Source organism: Oryza sativa, chromosome 7, assembly GCF_034140825.1.
Source record: "Oryza sativa Japonica Group chromosome 7, ASM3414082v1".
In the NCBI taxonomy this organism is placed as follows: Eukaryota; Viridiplantae; Streptophyta; class Magnoliopsida; order Poales; family Poaceae; genus Oryza; species Oryza sativa.
Genome location: NC_089041.1, coordinates 10,106,897 through 10,128,111, shown reverse-complemented (window position 1 = coordinate 10,128,111; position 21,215 = coordinate 10,106,897). Strand labels below are relative to the sequence as shown.

The 21,215-nt window shown below is 42.9% G+C and overlaps 1 protein-coding gene, 1 long non-coding RNA gene and 1 pseudogene across 2 annotated transcripts; 1 reads left to right on the top strand and 2 right to left on the bottom strand.

The window, feature by feature from the left end:
* The first annotated feature begins 3,711 nt into the window (after positions 1–3,711).
* On the top strand, positions 3,712–7,342 carry LOC4342897 (uncharacterized; annotated as a pseudogene).
* A 5,441-nt stretch (positions 7,343–12,783) lies between these two features.
* Positions 12,784–13,412, bottom strand: LOC136357352 (uncharacterized). The gene is made up of 2 exons (XR_010742658.1): positions 13,269–13,412; positions 12,784–13,156 (listed from the first exon to the last, which is right to left on the bottom strand). It is a non-coding gene; the product is annotated as an uncharacterized lncRNA (long non-coding RNA).
* A 4,389-nt stretch (positions 13,413–17,801) lies between these two features.
* On the bottom strand, positions 17,802–19,809 carry LOC4342896 (bisdemethoxycurcumin synthase-like). The gene is made up of 2 exons (NM_001422099.1): positions 19,515–19,809; positions 17,802–19,101 (listed from the first exon to the last, which is right to left on the bottom strand). The coding sequence occupies exons 1-2, from the start codon at positions 19,720–19,722 to the stop codon at positions 18,101–18,103; spliced, it is 1,209 nt and encodes a 402-aa protein (NP_001409028.1). The 5' UTR covers positions 19,723–19,809; the 3' UTR covers positions 17,802–18,100.
* Positions 19,810–21,215: the final 1,406 nt, after the last annotated feature.

Below are 21,215 nucleotides of genomic sequence, written 5' to 3'. Positions count from 1 at the left end.
CTTCTCAGCTGGAGATGTCTCGAAGAGGTTGGTTTCGTCGCTGCTGTCAAGGATTGCCTGTGGAATGGAATCGCTCGCTGCAGGAGTCAAGTCTTCAGGCTTAGCTCGCTTTTATCTTTTCCGCTGCATTTGTAATCTTTTATATTTTTGTAAGACGTGGATCTGTATGTCAACAATTGTCGTTTGTGTACCCTGGCTGGTCCTGGACAGGGGTTTAATGCACATTCAGCTTAGAAATTCTGGTTCGTGAATTTCTGGGCGTGACACTCCATTGCTGTTTTCGTACTTGGCCACCTCGCGGTTCATGTGAACGGACCGCAGCACCAACTCATACTCTTCTGGGCGCCATTTCTGCTCGTCCATCTTGGTGGGCAGGAAAACCTCACTACCTTCTCCAAGGAGGACAATGACTTGTGGAAGCGGCACCTACTCAACTTGGTCATCCAAGTAGTTGTGGCTGGCTACGTCATCTCCACATCATCTTGGACAGACCGCCGGCTGCAGGCTGCTGTGGTGCTTATGTTCCTCTGTGGGTGTTTAAGGTACACTGGGCGTACCTTCTGCCTTATCCTTGCCAGACCAAGGAGTCTCAGGGCTGCATCCCTGCACTATTTGAAATTTGTGCTACAGGAAGTTGAGAAAGGCAGAGTAGAAGAAGAAGCCAAAAAATATGTCAAAGAAAGATTTGAGTCAACATTGGATGGGAAGTCAAGCTCAAAAATTATACATACCGAAGCAGAAAACATCGGATATACTGAAAGTGAAGTTATTTCAGTGGACACTCCACGCGATGATGTGAAGTGCATTTTAGCAGCAAAGGATATACCATCCATGCTCAAAGAGTTTTATGACAATCCAAACCGCCGCAGGGCATATGAAATCGTGGGTACACAAAAAAAATATCCTACGTCGAGCCTTCTACTTGACTATTGTGCCCTGCCACATATCATTTCGTTCCCTCCTTATTACCTTGCTGGTCATTGTCCAGTGTATGTTCACCCCCATAGCCCTAGTGCTCTTCATGTGCGCCGATCGAAAAGGGCGGCCAACTACATAATAGAGCCGATATCATCATCTCCTACATATTACTTGTAGGTGCAATAGTTCTAGATGTCTTCGCTGCCACCATGTATGTTTGTCCCTACTTGATCTCCAAACTTCCTTCTGAAAGAACTACAAGCATAATCTTGTGGGCAGTCAATTCCATTCGGCCACTACGAGGCAGGAAACAATGGTCCCAAGAGGTAGCACAGTACAACATGATCACGAAGTACACCATGCAAGGTACCGTAGGTTTGTTGTCATCCGTGCAGAAATGGATCAGTGAGTGTTCCAATACTTGTGGTGTTGAGTTGCTTGATTCGACTTTAACACACATATCCATTACTGAAGACTTGAAGGAGCTGGTGCTCGATAAATTGTTAGAATTCGGAAAAGTTAAAGAGGACTGGAACTTCGCCAGTTCCCGTGGTCAGCTAACACTTCAGAAGCGGATCGACAGATGCAAATCAGAAGATTTGGAACAGACAAGTATGACGAAGTTGCAGGATAGCATTGGCAGAGATGTCGATTTCCCCACGGCTGTGCTCATCTGGCACATTGCGACAGATATATGCTACTACTCCGAGGATAGCACCACCGAAGTAAACAAGAAGAAGAAGGTGAGCCGAGAGCTATCAAACTATATCATGTACCTTGTCTTCAAGTGTGGCGTGATGCTTACAGTCAACTCCCAGCTTGTACATGACAGAGCTCTTGGTGAAATTGGGGAAAAAATTTATCGCCAACAGGATCAACAGGCTAAAACAAGTGAGAAGGAAGCTGTCAAGAAGTTTTTTGAAGCCAATGAACAGGAACAAGGAGCCTCGATGGCAAATGAAGAACTGAAAGATTTGGACCTCTGGCAAAGTATTGCGGAAGCTCTTAACTATCCAGTGTTGCATGCCACAGGCATGCCAAGTGGCCGCCGAGCTTTTCAGCATCGGCAATGAAGCTGAACGATGGAAACTCATATCTGAGATTTGGCTAGAGATGCTTTACTATGTTGCACCGCGTTGCGGGGGTGCTTTCCACTATGAGCATCTCAGCACCGGTGGGGAGTTCATCACGCATGTTCTCCTTCTCATGCGTTTTCTAGGACCTTTTCTACCAATTCCTACTGCTTCAGCTCCATAAGTTATGCCAATATCAAGCAATGGGTAGCGGGAAGGGCCATCCTTTTAACTAGTGGATACCCCACGCGCTGCTGTGGGTATCTCAGAATTAATTACAAGAAAGCTCAAATAAAACAATTTAGAAATAATGTTAAAAGGATGGCCCACAGTTTAGGCAATTTAGGTAGAATTTCAGTTATACATGACGCATGTATGGTTATAATCAAGCGTGAGAGAAATGTAATGGGCATTATTTTTCTAAGTTGATGTGGCTCATTAATGTTAAGCTTTATGATAATAATTACACTAAGTAGGTTGTAAATGAATATGATATATGGATGATGGTTATGATGAAAGCGCTATAAGGATTCAAAGGATATTATTTTCTAGTGGCTTAATGTATGTTTAGTGTTTGGTTCCAACTATATAGGATGTATAGATAAGTTGTGTATCTATTAATAATCTCTGCAATTAAATATACATTGCTGGGATGGAATTGGATCAGAACTGTTGTCTTTCTCATGTGATTTTACTACATTTGTGTATCTTCTAATAAGTCATGTTTGGATTGCTTGGATAGTCTGCTTATGGTGGATTCAAAATTACGCACTCCGTTTTTTTAATAGATAACAATATTGGTTTTTTACATGATCTTTTGACCATTCGTCATATTAAAAAATTGTATATAAATATCATTTATTTGTTGACATTTTTTAGATAATATTTAATTTTGTTGACATATTTTACCAGAAAGAAACTTTGAGTATGATTTATATTTTAGTATATTTACACTAGTTTTTTCATAAGACGAATAGTCAAACGTTATTTCAAAAGTCAACAACATCAACAACATCATCTATTAAAGAGAGAAGGTAGGTGGTATTTGGAATTCTCCAAAAATATGAATATTCACATTCACCGAAATGATCAAATCCCTGCCCCAAAAACATCCATTAAATCCCTAAAATGGATTCAAATGTCAATTTTTGACTTCAGATTTCCTTAAAATCTTTCTCTTTTGCCCAATTTGATTTCCAAGAAAACTTATCCAAATTTTCAATTCTTCTCTCTTACCCCCATTGGGCATGCAAGGGCAAATAATATACTGGCAGCAGTCTGCAGGAATTCGAGCAGAGCACGATGAAGCTAACCGCCTTCAAAACCGCCGAGAGACCTCGTTTGCCCGGTTTTCGTAAGTTGAGGGACGGGTCGTACCCGGTTTTGCGGTCAATGGACGAAAATCGGACTGGGCGACAAATAGAGGGACCCAAAGTGAACTTATTCCTTCCACAGTTCAAGGGTTCAAAACTGGGTCAGGGCTGAGTGAAATGCATAAGGAGCAAGCAGTATTGATATGGGCCTAGAGTTCATCTAGTTGGGGCCGCGGTGGGCTTTGTGCTGGGCCTAAGGCCAACACCAGGTTTTATTTTTACCCTAGTCGATCGATCTTCTTCCGCCGCCTGCGTACGCCCATCTCCTCCACCCCACGCGCGAGCAGCGGCGCCGGCGTCCTCCTGCTGAGGCCGGCTTCCACCGCCGGTGAGGTGATCACCCGCAACCGCACCTAGCAGGCAAAGAGGAAGGCATCCAAGGATGAGCGACGACGTGATATGGCACTGCATCCGGCACAACCACTGCAGCTTCATGGCCAAGTATATATGCGAGCAGAGCAGCAATCATCTTCTTTCTTTCGTTCGCTGTGGTGGTGTTCTTTGATTTCTGACGATAAATGGTTTTGGTTTTGCGGCAGGATCACGACGGGGATATTCTGCCGGAACCCGTACAACGCCACCGGAATATGCAACCGGAGCTCCTGCCCTCTTGCCAACAGCCGCTACGCCACCATCCGCGACCATGACGGTGAATATATACAGAGAGAATCCCTTATATGCTACTGAAAATTAGTCTGATCCCTTATATGCCATTGAAAATTGGCTCTTTCCTTATATGCCATTGATCCAAATTTGCACACCCTCTCATGCCACTCCCGTCAGTTGACCGTGTGTTGACCGTTAATTCTCAAGGAAAAAAGACGTATTTACCCTTCTGAGTATAGGGCATGCCTAATAACTCAGAGAGGGCAAATATGTCTTTTTTACTTAAAAGTTAACGGTCAACACACGATCAACTGACCGTAGTGGCATGAGAGAGTGCGCAAATTTGGACCAATGGCATATAAGGGAAGAGCCAATTTTCAGTGGTATATAAGGGATCAGACCAATTTTCAGTGGCATATAAGGGATTATCTCCCCCTTGTTGACTGACATTCGCAGTTGCAATTAGGAGATGCGTTGCTTTTGATTTGAAGGAAATCATTTAATTGTGACTGATAATTGTTATTAATTCCCTTATAAGATCGATGATATTTTGATTTGTGAGTAGATTGGATATATAAAACCTCAAAGTTAAACACAACAAATGACTGTTTTTTTTTAGTTTGGTCTAGCCAGCATGGAAGCTTATTAATTAGTTAATGTTTTTTTTGCCTAAAAGTCCATTCATTTAGTTAATTTTAAAGTGAATATACTCCATAGTACTGCAGAAAGTGTTTTTTTTTCTTTCCATGAGTGAATTGCTTATAGGCTTTCAGAATCCTTTAGTCCAAGAGCAATTCTACTGTCCTTGAGGAGGTATCATGAGATACCAAAATTTTAGTGTAAATTTTGGTACCTCATAGTACCTAGGTACAATGAGGTACCAATTTAATAATAGAAAAAATAGGACTTTATGGTACCTTCTCAAGGACCGTAAAATTGCTCTTCGTCTAACTGTCCAAGGATGCAGATATATTGCAGTCTAATCTTCAATTGAATCATGCATACTTGTGATATATGCTCCCAATTCTTTCCCATATAGAAATTATGCCTATCATCTGATCTTTTTTGTTACATTATTCTGTTTGTATTTTGTATTTATCCTTTTTTTTTTCTGGCCTTGCAGGTATTTTCTACCTATACATGAAAACAGCTGAAAGAGCTCATCATCCAAATAAATTATGGGAGAGGGTCAAACTACCAAGGAATTATGAGAAAGCAATTGAAGTCATCAACAGGCATCTTGTATGCACTTCGAGCGTACATATTTTGTCATTCCCCATCTGGATGTCAACTTTACTTAGTCTCATAGCTTGTCTTTCACTCTTTCCTTCATTGTGTAGGAATTTTGGCCCAAGTTACTTGTGCACAAGATTAAGCAGCGCCTGACAAAAATGACTCAGTATCGGATAAGAATGAGGAAGCTTCGACTGAAAGTGAGGTAGGCTAGCTCTTCAGTTTATTTTCCATAGTGTTTTCATTATGAGTTTTCTGCTTATATTGTTTTGATCATATTACACCATATCGTTGTTGAAAGAGAAAATAGTAATTATTTATGTACACTTCTATGTGGTGTCATATCGTTATAGGAACTTCTTTTAATACTAATGGAGAAATAATATGGGTAGCAGTAGACCGCAACTTTCAACTTCGATGGTATTACATATATAGTACAGCAGTTTCATTATAATCTGATTTGTGTTGTTGATGTATATTCTTTTTGTGGACTTTCTTTTGTTGACTTCTCTTATTTTATGAAAATTATAATCATCTTCCTATCTCGCCCTGTCAGAGAGAAGCTGATGACAATGCCCCGGAAGCAGACTCAGCGAGATCTCAGGAGAATGGCGAAAGCTGAACATGCCGCTCAAATATAAAAGGTTTTTATTTCTGATGTTATTCATGTGTTTCATAGTTTGCCTTATTATTTCTGATATACCTGTTGGCATGCAGGCTATCCAAAGGGAATTGAAGGAACGTCTTTGCGGAGGGAATTGAAGGAACGTCTTTGCGGCGATGACGGCATGATCTATAGTTATCCCTTCAAAGTTCTTGACATGGAAAAAGGTGATGTAGATCCTGAGGAAGATGAAGAAGTAAGCATCGATCGTTAATTGGCGCAGACATGCTCATCTCACATTTCGTGAACTAATCCATGTATCGTGAATTCAATTGTCAATACAGGAAGAGGTGGAAGAGTATGTTGAAGGAGACTATATGGATGACATGGAAGATATGGAAGACTTTGAAGGCCTCCCTGGTGGTGATTATGGTAATGTGACTTCCGCTAGTATTGATTTAATTTGAACATAATTTTCAGCGTACCGTGTGATGATGTGAAGGGAATTTTAATATGCATTGGCCAGCTAATACGTTACAGATGTTGGATTTTTTTTAGGTGATTTGGAACCATGCCATTATAATTTTGCAAAGTTTGAGATATGTCATCAGTAGGGTCAGGATGGCATATCTCAAATTTTGCAAAATTATAATGGCATGGTTCTAATTTTTCCTTTCTTTTATCAGATAAAAGGTTAATAGCATGTGATTTCCATTTTCCAATGTGACCTTCGCTAAGAAAAAAAAGGATCTAAATTGATGGCAGGTGAGATGAATGAAGATGATCTTTCGGATGAACGGATAGCAAAGAAACCCAAAGTTCTAGGTTCTGATTTGAGATCAAATATAGGGAAAAAATCCAAGAAGCCAACTGAGGTAAATCAACCATCACAATATATCATTCTTTCTCTGAGGGCATCATACATTTTGTCACCTCCATTACACCTACCTTTCTTATTAATAATAACCTGATCAGCCCTTGAAATTTTGTTATTCATCCATGATAGTATGATAAAAACTAGCTAGTTGCTAGTGGAAAGTGGGCATATACCACTTGCTTTATCTACACTGATCTTTCTTGTTATACAGAACATGAATTTGGTACATATAGAATTACCTTTCTTTTCTCTCTGGAATAATTTATGTTCTCTTGTAGGTTATAATTAGGAGATGCACAATTAATTTCTTGGTTACTATAGTTTATTTCTATATGGAACAGGTGGAACTTGATGAGGACATTATATATGGGTATCAGGCGAAGGACGTAAATGTGAGTTGTGCAAAGCACTGGCTTTAATTACATGCCATATAGGTGCTATCATTTTTGGTTGAACATGAGATCCACACGGACTTAGTTGCTGAGAAATCAAGATGGGTTGTGACATTGAACATTATTATATTTATATATATGTCGTACGTTAAACTATTAGATTTAGTCTTGTAATTGCGCGAGAAATGTCTACATATTATGCACCAAACTGGGTTAGGCAAGCAGTCAAACAGCCTAACCCTGGTTGATATATATATATATATATATATATATATATATATATATATATATATATATATATATATATATATATATATATATATATATATATATATATATATATATATATATATATCTTACCAGTTTGTCCATCTTTCTAACTTTGCAAATTAACTAACACAGATAATGAGGGCAAACCCACATATATAAGGTGATAAAATATTATTGGTCAAATATTTAGGAGTAAAATTTTAAAAATGTGTGCGCGTCTTGAATTAGATGAAAGGAGTAGATCAAGTCGTAGTTAACCGCTTCCTCGTATGGATGGCATACCTGCCAACCGACGTAGCTGTGTTTGTGCTTGGCCAGCTAGCGCTTTGAGCACGGTCCACGTACGTGACTGAGCCGTGTACGTCACAAGCTGATGCTCTTGTGGCAGGGATTGCGATTTCCAAAATTCCGGTAATTTCGGACCCCACTTACACATCGGTAAGCACATATCTCATTTACATATTCGTTTTGTAGGGAATTGAAGAAGATGGGGGGAATTGAAGGGGAATAATTACACATCATAATAGATATGAAATCAATTCCCTCCAAATCTCCCTCAATCCATTTGTGGGAGGGATTAACCAAATAAGACATGAATGATGTGTGCTGCCTTACAGCAGGTACAATAGCAGGCTATAAGCCAGTTGTAAATATATTTTAAGAAGATAAACGAGGAGAGAGAAGGGCAGCGGGCTACAGATTTGTAGCCAGCTGTAGCACGGACTCCAAGACACAGTGTGTGAATGACAGGTGGGACCAGGTATTAATAGTGTAGTATGTAACTATTGTATGAATGAGCTATTAGATTGGCTATAGATGAATTGGAGCTAGTAGTTGGCTATACTATTGTACTTGCTCTTATAGCTGTAGACTAATTTGTTAGTACCAACAGTTTCACAATGTAAGTCATTATATCATTTCCCACATTCATATTGATGCTAATGAATCTAGACATATATATATCTATCTAGATTCATTGACGTCAACATGAATGTGGAAAATGCTAGAATGACATATATTGTGAAACGGAGAAAGTAACTCATAAGAATATGTTAATTCCAAATTCCCAATAGGCGATAGCCCTAATGCTCTTCATGGCGGCCAAAAGGGGAGCCAACTCCATACTCCCATCCCACCAATCCCGAAATAAAGTTTGGTTAGTTATTTAGAAATGAACTGAAAACTAGAAGGGCTCTTTCTCCTTATATATTTTTCCTTGCTCCACCAGACATCCTGCCGGCACAATTAGAAAGGCAATAATCTTGCAGGCAGTGAGAAGAAAACATTGGTCCGAACTCCGAAAAGCTAGTAGAATGTAGCTTCATCAATCACTTTGTTGAGATTATGGGCATATAATGATTTAATTTATTCTATAAATAAATCATGACATTACAGATGAAAACTAGCATGAACGCATCATTAGATCTACACATGTAAACTACGCAGAATAACATGAACATATCAAATATGCGCAACATATTGAACACGTACCGAGGTGACGAAAAGACCGGCTGCTTGGTCGAAACTTTTCGCAGGTGTCTACGAAGGCACGAAACACGCGAGCGAAGAGGAAGGCGAGCCGTCGCGAACGAACAGGGAGCAGTCGCGCGAAGCGCTTCCCAAAAACCTTATTGCCGCCTTCTCCCGGTGCAGGACGTCAAAGGCAGAGGTTCCGGAGACCTGCTCTCCCGATCGCTGGTGCACGCCGGCGAGTGGGATGGAGTAGTCTACGAGCGACGGCGCAGTACAGAGTAGGAGGCAAACCCTAGATTGATTTTCGCATATATTGCGTGAAGACGGCGGGTCGGTTTATATAGAGAAGGGTCGCTTGATCAGGGCGCCCGCACGATCTCTACTGCGCGTAACCGAACCGGATAAGTCGCGCGTAACTTATCCGGACTCCACGCCGTTTGCACGTACCGGATTTTTCGGAACGTTTCCAAAACAAAAACGAATCCGAATTTGCAGCAAAACAAAACTGCAAAAGGAGGCTGCATCTGCGCAAGGGTGAGGAGCCAATTTTTCGGACCATTCGACGCGTACGTCGTGCACGCGCGCCGCCTGCCCTGCCCTGCCAGGCCAGGCCAGGCGAGGCGAGCGAGAGCGCGCGTGTGTTTCCCCTCTTCTCTCCACCACACATGCTTCTAGTGGCTAGGAGGGCATCCTCCCTTTTAAGGAGGTCCCCCTCTCCTAGAATAAGCAAGGTGGTACTAAACTCCACATGCATGCCATCCCATGAGGTGGGCTTTTGTGATTTTCCAAAGAATTAATCTTCGAGTGGGCTAAGGCCCATTCATTAATTCCAACAATCCCCCACCAAATCTCAAAATCCCACTGAGATTTGCCTTTTCCAATGTACTGTTTATATACCAGCGGTTCGATGGAGACCAATTAAGGTTGAACATCCACCTAGAACTCCAAGCTACACTTACTCACAACTTGAACAATGGACTACGCCTTGAATTGCAAGTCTTGTGCAAGCAAGTTTCACTCAAAGTCTTATCTGGTACTAGACCGTCTGTAGACTACCCCTCGGGTGGAGCGTATAAGTCATACTCCTAGGTCTTTAGTAAGCTTCCTAGAAGATTCACCCAAAATCTTCATAGACTGCGACCAACAGTCAAGCTCACAAAGGTGAGTTCCTTCAAGAATGCTCTGCAGGACAACATCTTTGCTAATTAAAGCCAACAGAACTCATTAAGGCATAGCTAACCTGCCTTGCAGCTCACGAGAGTATATGCATCTTCACTTGGATAGGGTATATATATTGGTACTCTCCTCTAGTTTATTAATGGTTTGTTCTTCCCAGGATCTAATTCACGGGATCTCCGATCACATAGACTGGGTTACCACCATAGTATAACTCACATGGGTCTCAAACCCATCTCCTTCGATGCATTGTCTATCACATTTCGTGATAGTCCCTTCGTGAAGGGATCTGCCAGGTTTCTCGCTGTTTGGATGTAATCCAACGTTATAACTCCGGAGTTTCTTAATTTCCTGACAGACTTCAATCGTCTTTTCACATGTCTAGACGATTTCATATTATCCTTAGAACTATTCACTTTGACAATTACCGTTTGATTGTCACAGTTCATAAGGATAGCCGGCACCGGTTTTTCAACAACAGGCAGATCCATTAATAGATCACGCAGCCATTCTGCCTCAACAATAGCAGTATCCAGTGCCGTTAGCTCTGCTTCCATGGTTGACCTCGTCAAAATTGTCTGTTTGCAAGACCTCCATGAAACAGCACCACCACCCAGTGTGAAAACATATCCACTAGTGGCTTTGATCTCATCCACATCAGAGATCCAGTTAGAATCACTATAACCCTCCAGTACCGCAGGATACCCAGTATAGTGAAGCCCCAATTCCACAGTACCTTTCAGATAGCGCATTACTCGCTCAAGCGCACGCCAGTGATCATCTCCCGGATTAGAAGTAAATCGGCTCAACTTGCTCACAGCAAAGGAGATATCAGGCCTAGTTGCACTAGCCAGGTACATCAACGAGCCAATGATTTGGGAGTATTCCAGTTGATTCCTAGCAATTCTCTTGTTCTTGCGAAGCAACAAGCTAGGATCATAAGGTGTTGGAGAAGGCTTACTATCAATGTAGCCAAAGCGATTCAAGATCTTCTCCACATAATGGGACTGCAAGAGAGTAATCCCATTCTCACCTCTAATTAGCTTAATGTTTAAGATAACATCAGCTACTCCCAAATCTTTCATATCAAAATTTTGAGACAAGAATGATTTAACCTCATTTATCACCTCAAGGTTTGTCCCAAATATCAGTATGTCGTCAACATATAAGCACAAAATAACTCCCTCACCCCCACCATGGCGATAGTACACACATTTATCTGCCTCATTGACTGCAAAGCCTGCAGATGTCAATGTTTTGTCAAATTTCTCATGCCATTGCTTAGGAGCTTGTTTCAGACCATACAAAGACTTCAACAATTTGCACACTTTGCCTTCTTGACCTTCAACTACAAACCCATCAGGTTGATCCATATAGATCTCCTCATCCAGCTCTCCATTAAGAAAAGCTGTCTTAACGTCCATTTGATGAACGAGAAGACCATGTGAGGCTGCTAGGGAAAGTAGCACACGAATTGTGGTCAATCTAGCAACAGGTGAGTAAGTGTCAAAGAAATCTTCGCCTTCTTTCTGAGTATAGCCCTTAGCAACAAGCCGAGCCTTGTACTTTTCAATAGTACCGTCAGGCCTAAGCTTCTTCTTGAACACCCACTTGCACCCCACAGGTTTACACCCATAGGGTCGCTCTGTCACCTCCCAAGTCCCGTTAGCGATAATGGAATCCATTTCACTACGGACAGCCTCCTTCCAGTAGTCTGCATCAGGAGATGCATATGCTTCTGAAATTGACTTAGGAGTGTCATCCACGAGGTACACAGTGAAGTCATCACCAAAAGACTTAGCCGTCCTTTGTCTCTTACTCCTTCGAGGAGCTTCACTGACATCCTCCTCAGAGACAAGTTCATGTGTATGTTCAGTTTGTTCTGGTGGTGTGATTGAACTGGGAATTATTTCAGAGGGTTGGTTCGAACCACTATGTGTATCCTTCATTGGGAAAAAGCTCTCAAAGAAGGTAGCATCACGAGACTCCATAATTGTACCAACATGCATGTCCGGTACCTCGGATTTAACTATTAAAAATCTATAGGCAATGCTATGATGAGCATATCCCAGAAAAACACAGTCCACAGTCTTAGGTCCAAGTTTGCGCTTCTTCGTTATTGGTACATTGACTTTCGCCAAGCACCCCCATGTGCGCAAATAAGAAAGTGATGGTTTTCTACCAATCCATATCTCATATGGTGTTTTGTCCTTATTTCTGTTAGGAACTCTGTTTAACACATGATTTGAGGTCAACAATGCCTCCCCCCACCATGCCTTAGGCAGTCCCGCGGTGTCCAACATGGCATTCACCAAGTCAGTCAGTGTGCGGTTCTTCCTTTCAGCAATCCCATTAGACTCGGGAGAATAGGGAGGTGTCCTCTCATGTATGATGCCATGTTCCTCACAGAATAAGTCAAACTCGTTCGAGAAAAACTCTCCACCACGATCAGACCTAAGCCTTTTTATCTTTCTGTCAAGTTGATTTTCAACTTCTGCCTTATAAATTTTAAAATAGTCTAGAGCCTCGTCTTTCGTTTTCAACAAGTACACATAGCAAAATCTAGTAGCATCATCAATCAATGTCATGAAATATCGTTTTCCACCCTTCGTCAACACCCCATTCATTTCACAAAGATCTGAATGTAGGAGTTCTAGTGGTGCCAAGTTTCTCTCCTCGGCAGCCTTGTGAGGCTTGCGAGGTTGCTTCGATTGCACACAACTATGGCACTTAGAACCTTTGACAATGGAAAACTTAGGAATTAAACACATGCTGGAAAGCCGAGACATCAAGCCAAAATTAATATGACATAAACGTGAATGCCAAACATTAGCCTCATCATCCACAATGCCACAAATATGGTTCACAGACTTATTGCAGAAATCAGAAAGGGAAAAGCGGAACAGGCCTCCGCACTCATAACCTTTACCAATAAAATATCCATGTTTAGACACGACTACTTTATTAGACTCAAAAACCAACTTAAATCCGTCTCTAGTCAGACGGGAGCCACTAACAAGATTCCTGTCGATAGAAGGGACATGCTGCACGTTCTTCAGCTGCACGATCTTTCCCGAAGTAAACTTCAGATCTACCGTGCCAACACCATGAACAGAAGCATGTGACCCATTCCCCATTAGGACGGTGGAACCCCGTGCGACCTGATAAGAAGAAAACAATGAGATGTCAGCACAAACATGTACATTGGCCCCAGTATCAACCCACCAATTAGTAGATTGATTAACTGAAAAAACAGTAGGTAAATTACCATACCCGCTTCCATCTCCAGTGTTGCCAATGGTCACATTAGCAGACTTAGAAGTCTGCCCTGCAGGTGCCTTCATCCCCTTGCGTTGTGGACACTTCCTAGCCAGATGACCAACTTGGCCACACACAAAGCAAGTCCTCTCATCCTGATTAGGATTGTTGTTGTTCTTCTTCTGCTTCTTGAAGTTGGTGGTCTGCTGAGCTTTGTATTTCCCCTTGCTCTTGTTCTGGGCCTTGTGCACAACATTGGCACTGGACTGCCCACCATCGCCCTTAGACGCGGCATCTTTTTCCCGAGCTTTCTCCTCAACATCAAGAGACGCAATCAACCCCTCAACGGAGTATTCCTGTCTCTTGTGTTTGAGTGCAGTACCGAAACTCCTCCAAGATGGAGGTAGTTTTGCAATAATGCACCCGGCCACAAATTTGTCGGGTAAGACACACTTAAGGAGTTCGAGTTCCTTATCCATGGTTTGTATCTCATGAGCCTGTTCGACTACAGAACGGTTGTCAGCCATTTTGTAGTCATGAAACTGCTCCATGATATACAGATCATTGCTAGCATCAGTAGCACCGAATTTAGTATTCAGTGCATCCCACAACTCCTTAGCGTCGGTCATATGCATATACACCTCGACCAGACGATCGCCAAGAACGCTAACAATGCATCCCACAAAGAGAGTAGTGGCTTCCTCGAATTGCTTCTGCTGTTCAGCAGTAAGAACTCCTTCAGGTTTGCCAGTACTCACCCAGAAGCATTTCATAGCTGTCAGCCACAGAGTGACCCTGATCTGCCATCTCTTAAAATGCACACCGGTGAATTTATCCGGCCTCAGTGCATCGGCAAAACCAGCCATAGTAAAATCACAGTGCCTATAATAAGGTTTTTGGATTGTTGAGATTATGGGCATATAATGATTTAATTTATTCCATAAATAAATCATGACATTACAGATGAAAACTAGCATGAACGCATCATTAGATCTACACATGTAAACTACGCAGAATAACATGAACATATCAAATATGCGCAACATATTGAACACGTACCGAGGTGATGAAAAGACCGGCTGCTTGGTCGAAACTTTTCGCAGGTGTCTACGAAGGCACGAAACACGCGAGCGAAGAGGAAGGCGAGCCGTCGCGAACGAACAGGGAGCAGTCGCGCGAAGCGCTTCCCAAAAACCTTATTGCCGCCTTCTCCCGGTGCAGGACGTCAAAGGCAGAGGTTCCGGAGACCTGCTCTCCCGATCGCTGGTGCACGCCGGCGAGCGGGATGGAGTAGTCTACGAGCGACGGCGCAGTACAGAGTAGGAGGCAAACCCTAGATTGATTTTCGCATATATTGCGTGAAGACGGCGGGTCGGTTTATATAGAGAAGGGTCGCTTGATCAGGGCGCCCGCACGATCTCTACTGCGCGTAACCGAACCGGATAAGTCGCGCGTAACTTATCCGGACTCCACGCCGTTTGCACGTACCGTATTTTTCGGAACGTTTCCAAAACAAAAACGAATCCGAATTTGCAGCAAAACAAAACTGCAAAAGGAGGCTGCATCTGCGCAAGGGTGCTGCATCTGCGCAAGGGTGAGGAGCCAATTTTTCGGACCATTCGACGCGTACGTCGTGCACGCGCGCCGCCTGCCCTGCCCTGCCAGGCCAGGCGAGCGAGCGCGCGCGTGTGTTTCCCCTCTTCTCTCCACCACACATGCTTCAAGTGGCTAGGAGAGCATCCTCCCTTTTAAGGAGGTCCCCCTCTCCTAGAATAAGCAAGGTGGTACTAAACTCCACATGCATGCCATCTCATGAGGTGGGCTTTTGTGATTTTCCAAAGAATTAATCTTCGAGTGGGCTAAGGCCCATTCATTAATTCCAACACACTTCCCAGAGTCTTTCCACCGTGCATCTTCGGAGACGTCCTAGCGACAGCTGCAAAAACAAAGGTTTGATCCTCTTTTCCCTCAACGGTTCAAACGAAATAACAACTCCCAGTGGGCATAGTCGACGGTGAACATGGAAGATAGACGCGATATCAATGCATTCCGAGTGATGAGAAGGAACTAAAGGTACCCTTTCTAAACCAACACCTTTGATGTTCCACATATCCAAAAAGTCGAGAAGCCCCCCATCACCCTTGAGATCGGTCAACAACAAAAAACACAGAATCAACATTCAAGAACAAAATCAACATCCACATATCAAAAATAAAATCCAAGAACACAGAGGGGAGGACACCGAAGGAGAGAAGGCCACTGCCACTACTGCTCATTGTGGGTGAAGTCCACTCTTGAGCGCCGCATGATGGGAGGGCAGCACCATTCGTTGAGGGAGTCGCCGTGCCAGGGACAATTGAGGGAGCCGCTGCCGGCATCAAGTGGTCCGTCCCTGAGCTCACAGCGATGGATCCAACCGCCCCCGTGCTCGTGGCGGCAGATTTGGCCACCCCCTTGCTCACAACAACAAACCCAGCGGAGAGGAGGAGGGACGGCGTTTGTGGCAGAGATGAGGGGCGGTGGTGGCAACGTAGATAGGAGTGGTGGCAGTAACCAAGAGAGAGACGGAGAGGCTCAGAGAGAGTGGCGAGAGAGAGAGAGAGAGGGAGAGAGAGGCTGGACTCTAGAGACAGAGTCATCCATATATAAAAATCCAGGTCGGCTCGATTGTCGGCTTGACTACCTGAGGAGTGTTGGTTTTCTAAAAGATTACCCGGTTGAAGCATTAGCTTGCTTTAGATGGTATACGGGCGGCAATGGAATGGGTTCACATGCCCATTATAGCGGATACCAGATTACCGGTAATATAATCCAGATGTGGCAGTTAGCCTTGTGAAGGACTGCTCCGGCCAGATATATTCACAGGCAACGGTGATTACTGAAGTAATTAATAAGCACAATGCAGTGTTAAATTTTACTAAATAAAGAGCGAACCAAATAGAGTTGGCGGATCCAGCATGGGGGCGGCGGGGTCTCGAGCCCTCCATTACTGGCGTGAAGACTATGAGAGACCCCACAAAGACCCCACTAAAATTTTTTACCATGGGAGGGGGACTGTAACTCTATCTAGTTTGCTTAGACCCCACTACTATTTATTTCTAGATCCGCCACTCTTCATATTTTTGCTCAGCAATGTGCACGGCAACATATATGGAATGGCGTTTCTGTGCTCCCGAAGGAACCCCATTCTCTTCCAAACTGTTCAGATTCTTACCCAGAAGATAAATTTTGCTACGGAACACCTCAAATTTTAGATAATTTGCTGATAGATATGGTAAAAACGTGTTATGGCTGAAAGACACCATAAAAAACTGATAATTTGCTAGAGAATACTTTCGATTCAATTGAAGAGAGAATTCTTTTCAAAGACGAGAATGCCCCTAGGGCCAAAAGCTTCTGAGTTGAGGCTGGAGTGAAAATGGAATATGATGTACGCTTGCGATGTACTTAAGGTGATCACAAATTTAAAGTTGCATAATTTCTAAACTTTCACTCTAACATCATGTGTTAAAGCATGTGGTCCTAAGGGTATTCTTGTTTTTCTTAAGAATTTATCTCCAGCAAAGTGTTCTACAAGAATTTATGTGCAGCAAATTGTTCTCCAACAAATTACTATTTTTTGGGTTTTTTTTTCAGCTATCACATATTTTTGTGATGTCTACAAGCATATTATAGAAATTTCGGGCATCATGTAACAAAATTTGCCTACCCAAAATATAAGAAAAGGAAATATCCTGGGGAAATGAGCTATGTGTTGAAAACTCATGAAAACCATACTTTAATATTTTGTAAATTCATGAAAAAATATTAGAGATAGGTGTAAATAAGAAATAAATTCTCACTAAATGTTAAGTCCAAACTCAACTTCATTTGAGAGAAAGAAATGACAAACTTCATATGAATATAACTCACAAAATAAATTAGAAGCTAGAAATTAAGAAACCTAACTTCCCCAAACTTTATATGAGTAGAACTCACAAAATAAACTAGAAGCTAGAAATTAAGAAACCTAACTTCCCCAGATTTTTATGAGCTGTTTATCATAATCGCAACTTCTCAAACAAGATCTTAAGCTCAACTAAGATAGATTTTTTAAGAGTGAATTCAGAAAACTATTGATACATCGACCAAACTATATATCATGAAACTATAGTTTTAAGAGGTATATCACAAAACTATAGATTTAATAATCAATTTGTTACAAATTTACAATTTATTTTAAGGTGATGTTCTAAGGTAGATTTATGTGCTATAATATCGGTGCAGAAAAACTGAAAACGAGGAGAGAGCGAGAGAAGAGCTGGGGGCAGCTATAAAAAAAATGTATATTTAACTTGTACTCATATATAACTATTCAAAAAAATGTGCACGACATAGTTGGCTAGCGCCACGAGCGAGACTGCAATCAATAGGTTGCGAGGCTGATTCTTTCTTTAGCTAGTGCATGTGTTAGACAATTTCTTTTACCAACCCCGGACGAATGTCAATGCAATCCGACTGTTAGAAGGGAAATTCACTGTTTAATTTCTAGCGATTCCAGAAGAGTTTGGTGCTGCAAAATTCGCAGCTTTTCTGATCTTCTTTCTCCTTTATTTATTGATCTCCTCAAGTGGGAGTTTGTTACATACTACAAACTTTTCTTCTTTTTCTTTTTTGTTTCATATTACACACAAACATGACCGATTAAAACGCACGATGCAACAAACGCGCTATCCCACGTCGTGGCACATCCGACTTCGGTCAGAAAACGAGCTGAAGAAACGCTTAATTCTTGGCTTCACTGAATATAATTCCGGTAACCCCGGATTATATCCAATTAACCACTACATGAAACAAAATTAATTAACTTAATTCACATGAGAGGTGGCGTGCAACAGCATCGCATCAACGGTCATCCCCGGGCCGAACGCCATCATCACTCCCAACTCCGGCCATTCACCCGCCGCCGCCGCCTCCTTGCGCTGCCGGCGCAGCTCGTCCAGCGCGAAGATCACCGTAGCGCCAGACATGTTCCCGTAGTCGCTGAGCACACGGCGGCTCGCCGCCAGCTTGCCGGGCTCGAGGCCGAGCGCCGCGTCGACCTGGTCCATGATCGTCGACGAGCCCGGGTGCACCGCCCAGAACAGGTCGTTCCACCCGCCGCCGCCGTCGCCGCCGAGAAGTGGGCCGAACATGTCCAGGAGGCACCGCTCGACGTTGTCCCCGATGAGCCCCGGGACCTGCCGCCCGAGGACGCCGTCCAAGCGGCGCTCCGTGAACCGCATGTTCAGGGCGTGGTCCGACTCCGGGATGATCGTCTGCGCCGCCGACACTATCTCGAACAGCGGGCGCTCGACGTCGTCGGCGTCGGCGCCGACAATGACGGCGGCCGCGCCGTCGCCGAACAGGCCCTGGACGAGGAGCGTCCTGAAGCAGCCCTCGTCGGGCCCGGTGAAGTACATGAGGGTGAGCTCGGCGGCGACGACGAGGACGCGCGCGCCGCGGCTGTTCTCGGCGAGGTCCTTGGCGAGGCGGAGCGCGGCGCAGCCGGCGAAGCAGCCGTTGAGGTGGAGCATGGTGCGGCGCACGGAGGGGCGGAGGCCGAGGAGCGGGACGAGGCGGAAGTCGACACCCGGGACGTGGGCGCCGGAGTTGGTGGTGACGACGAGGTGGGTGATGTCGGCGGCCGGGCGGCCCCACTCGGCGATCGCCTTCTTGGCGGCCTCCGCCGCCAGCTCCGGCACGGCGTCCGCGGCGATGTCCAGCCGCGCGTCGAGCGACGGCGCGTCGCGGTCCACGAACTCCGGGTGTGCGGACAGCATCTCCTCCGTGTGGTGCAGGTACCGCCTCTGCACGCCCATTTCCTGACCTGCGACCGACCATGGACAGCATGCTCTCGCATTGTCACTACTCACTAAACTTGCAAAAACATATACTACATCCGCCCTAATACTTTGAATTTTAATTTGTAGATTTTTTTTTATAATTTGTAGTTTGTAAGAGTTCTAATTTGTATATATTTTTTATAATTTGTAATTTGTAAAAGTTGAATTTTAACATGTATATTTATCGACTGATACATCACATGCTAATACATCTTTTTTTTTGCAAATTTATTTTGTAACCATTTGGGTGATATATGTAAACAACGAGTGGACGTGTGAACGTTTTCTCGAGGGTTTAAAATCCATTCTCGGTGGAGGTTGTATATGCAAAATTAATATATCGACTGAGAAGAGTTGGATAGTAGAAGGAGAGAGGCTGTCGTGTGTTTACACGTACAGATACGCTTGAACTTGTCCTTGAGGGCAGTGAGGTGGTCGCTGTTGGTGACGCGGAAGTAGAAGTCGGGGAACTCCTCCTGGGTAACGCAGTTGGGAGGGTTGGCGGTGCCGATGGCGAGCACGGCGGCGAGCCCGTCGGCGCGCTGCGACCGCCGCATTTCGCCGAGCGGGTATAAGGCGCTTCCCATGGTCGTCGTCGGTGCCATGCAAACAATTAAATCACTGCAACTAATTCTTCGATCTCGATCGATCTCCGCCCGCCTTGCTTGGCACGTCTCGCACTTTTGTTTTGCAGACCACCTCACACACTTATGGTGTTTATATAGCAGTGCGCTGGATATATGACCCACTGCTTGTTTGTCAGTTGCCAGATTTTTCAAAACATCTACGTGTGCTGTTTTGTGTATCTATCTATTATCTATATATCTATCTATCTATAAGATATATCTTAAGGCTGCGTTCGGCAGCTGCCGATTAAGAGAAGACTTATCTCTTCACTTTCCGAGTAATTAAACGGTGTGTTTAATTTTCTTCAAAAATTTTCAATAAGAGTTGCTTTAACAAATCATATCAATCTATTTTTAAATTTTAAAATAGTTAATACTCAATTGATCATATGTTAATGGCTCACCTCATTTTGTATATCTCAATCTTCTCTTTTCATCTCCTTTCAAACACATTAAAGTCCATTAAACATCCTATAAACGCTCCACGTGACACTTCTACAAACGCTTTCAGACCATCATGTGACGCTCTAATAAATTAGAGAAAATCATATATATTCTGAGAAAAAAATCTATCCATTTAGTTCCACTCAAATTAGTGGATCCGTTATTTTGAACCACTAGATTACGTCTATTAAAAATTAATTCCGTCCTAATTGATTTCCCGTGTAAGTAAGAGATAAAATACCTACGCATAGCTTCACATGAAAATAAACCTAAAACACATTACCCCTTGAACTTCTTAGTATTAAAAATCAACCAAATCTAAATAGATAGCCACATATAATGTCAAATTACCCGTAGCAAAGCATGTGCATTCAACTAGTTTACATTTACATTTATATGCTCCTAATTGTCTTATAATTAAGTGCCTTATATATGTCGCCTTCCACTTTGGCGTGCAGTGTAAAGTTTAGTTCTGACTTGATTAATTAGGCAATTTCAATATTACCAATCAATAATTGTATGTTATACTTGCATTGGTTTAAAACCGCATAAATTTTAGTGAAATTCAAAGTTCATCTTGGAGTCCTCGTTTAGTTTTTTTATTTAATAACTCAAATTCAAAATTAACGATTCTAGCTAGATGTACACTAGATGTAGATTGAATTGTTATGATTCGATTAGGGCACATTATTTTTCTAGTTACGTTGTTTAAATTATCAAATGTTTCTCTTTTAGAACATTAGTATCAAATAACTACGACATGTTCTTTCTTAGCAGATAATGGATAATCCGGCTTTGACTTAAGAACAAGCTACCCCCACTTCCTATGAAGTTTTCAACTGAATCAACAGTAAATATGCATACTAATGAAAAAGATGACAAGAAGGAGAAACATTATTAGGAGGCTTCCTATTGGTGAATCTTCATCCAATGTTAGTGAAGATTTGCATGACCATTTTCTCCAAACTCTGGCGTACAATACATATATGAGTTCCTTGTTTTTATCACACTTTTATAGTTGGGCCCAA

Coding starts and splice junctions, on each gene's coding strand:
- LOC4342896 (NM_001422099.1), bottom strand. CDS start 19,722: ATGGCACCGACGACGACCATGGGAAGCGCCTTATACCCGCTCGGCGAA. Junction 19,102..19,514: donor GGACAAGTTCAAGCGTATCT/GTACGTGTAAAC, acceptor GGTCGGTCGCAG/GTCAGGAAATGGGCGTGCAG.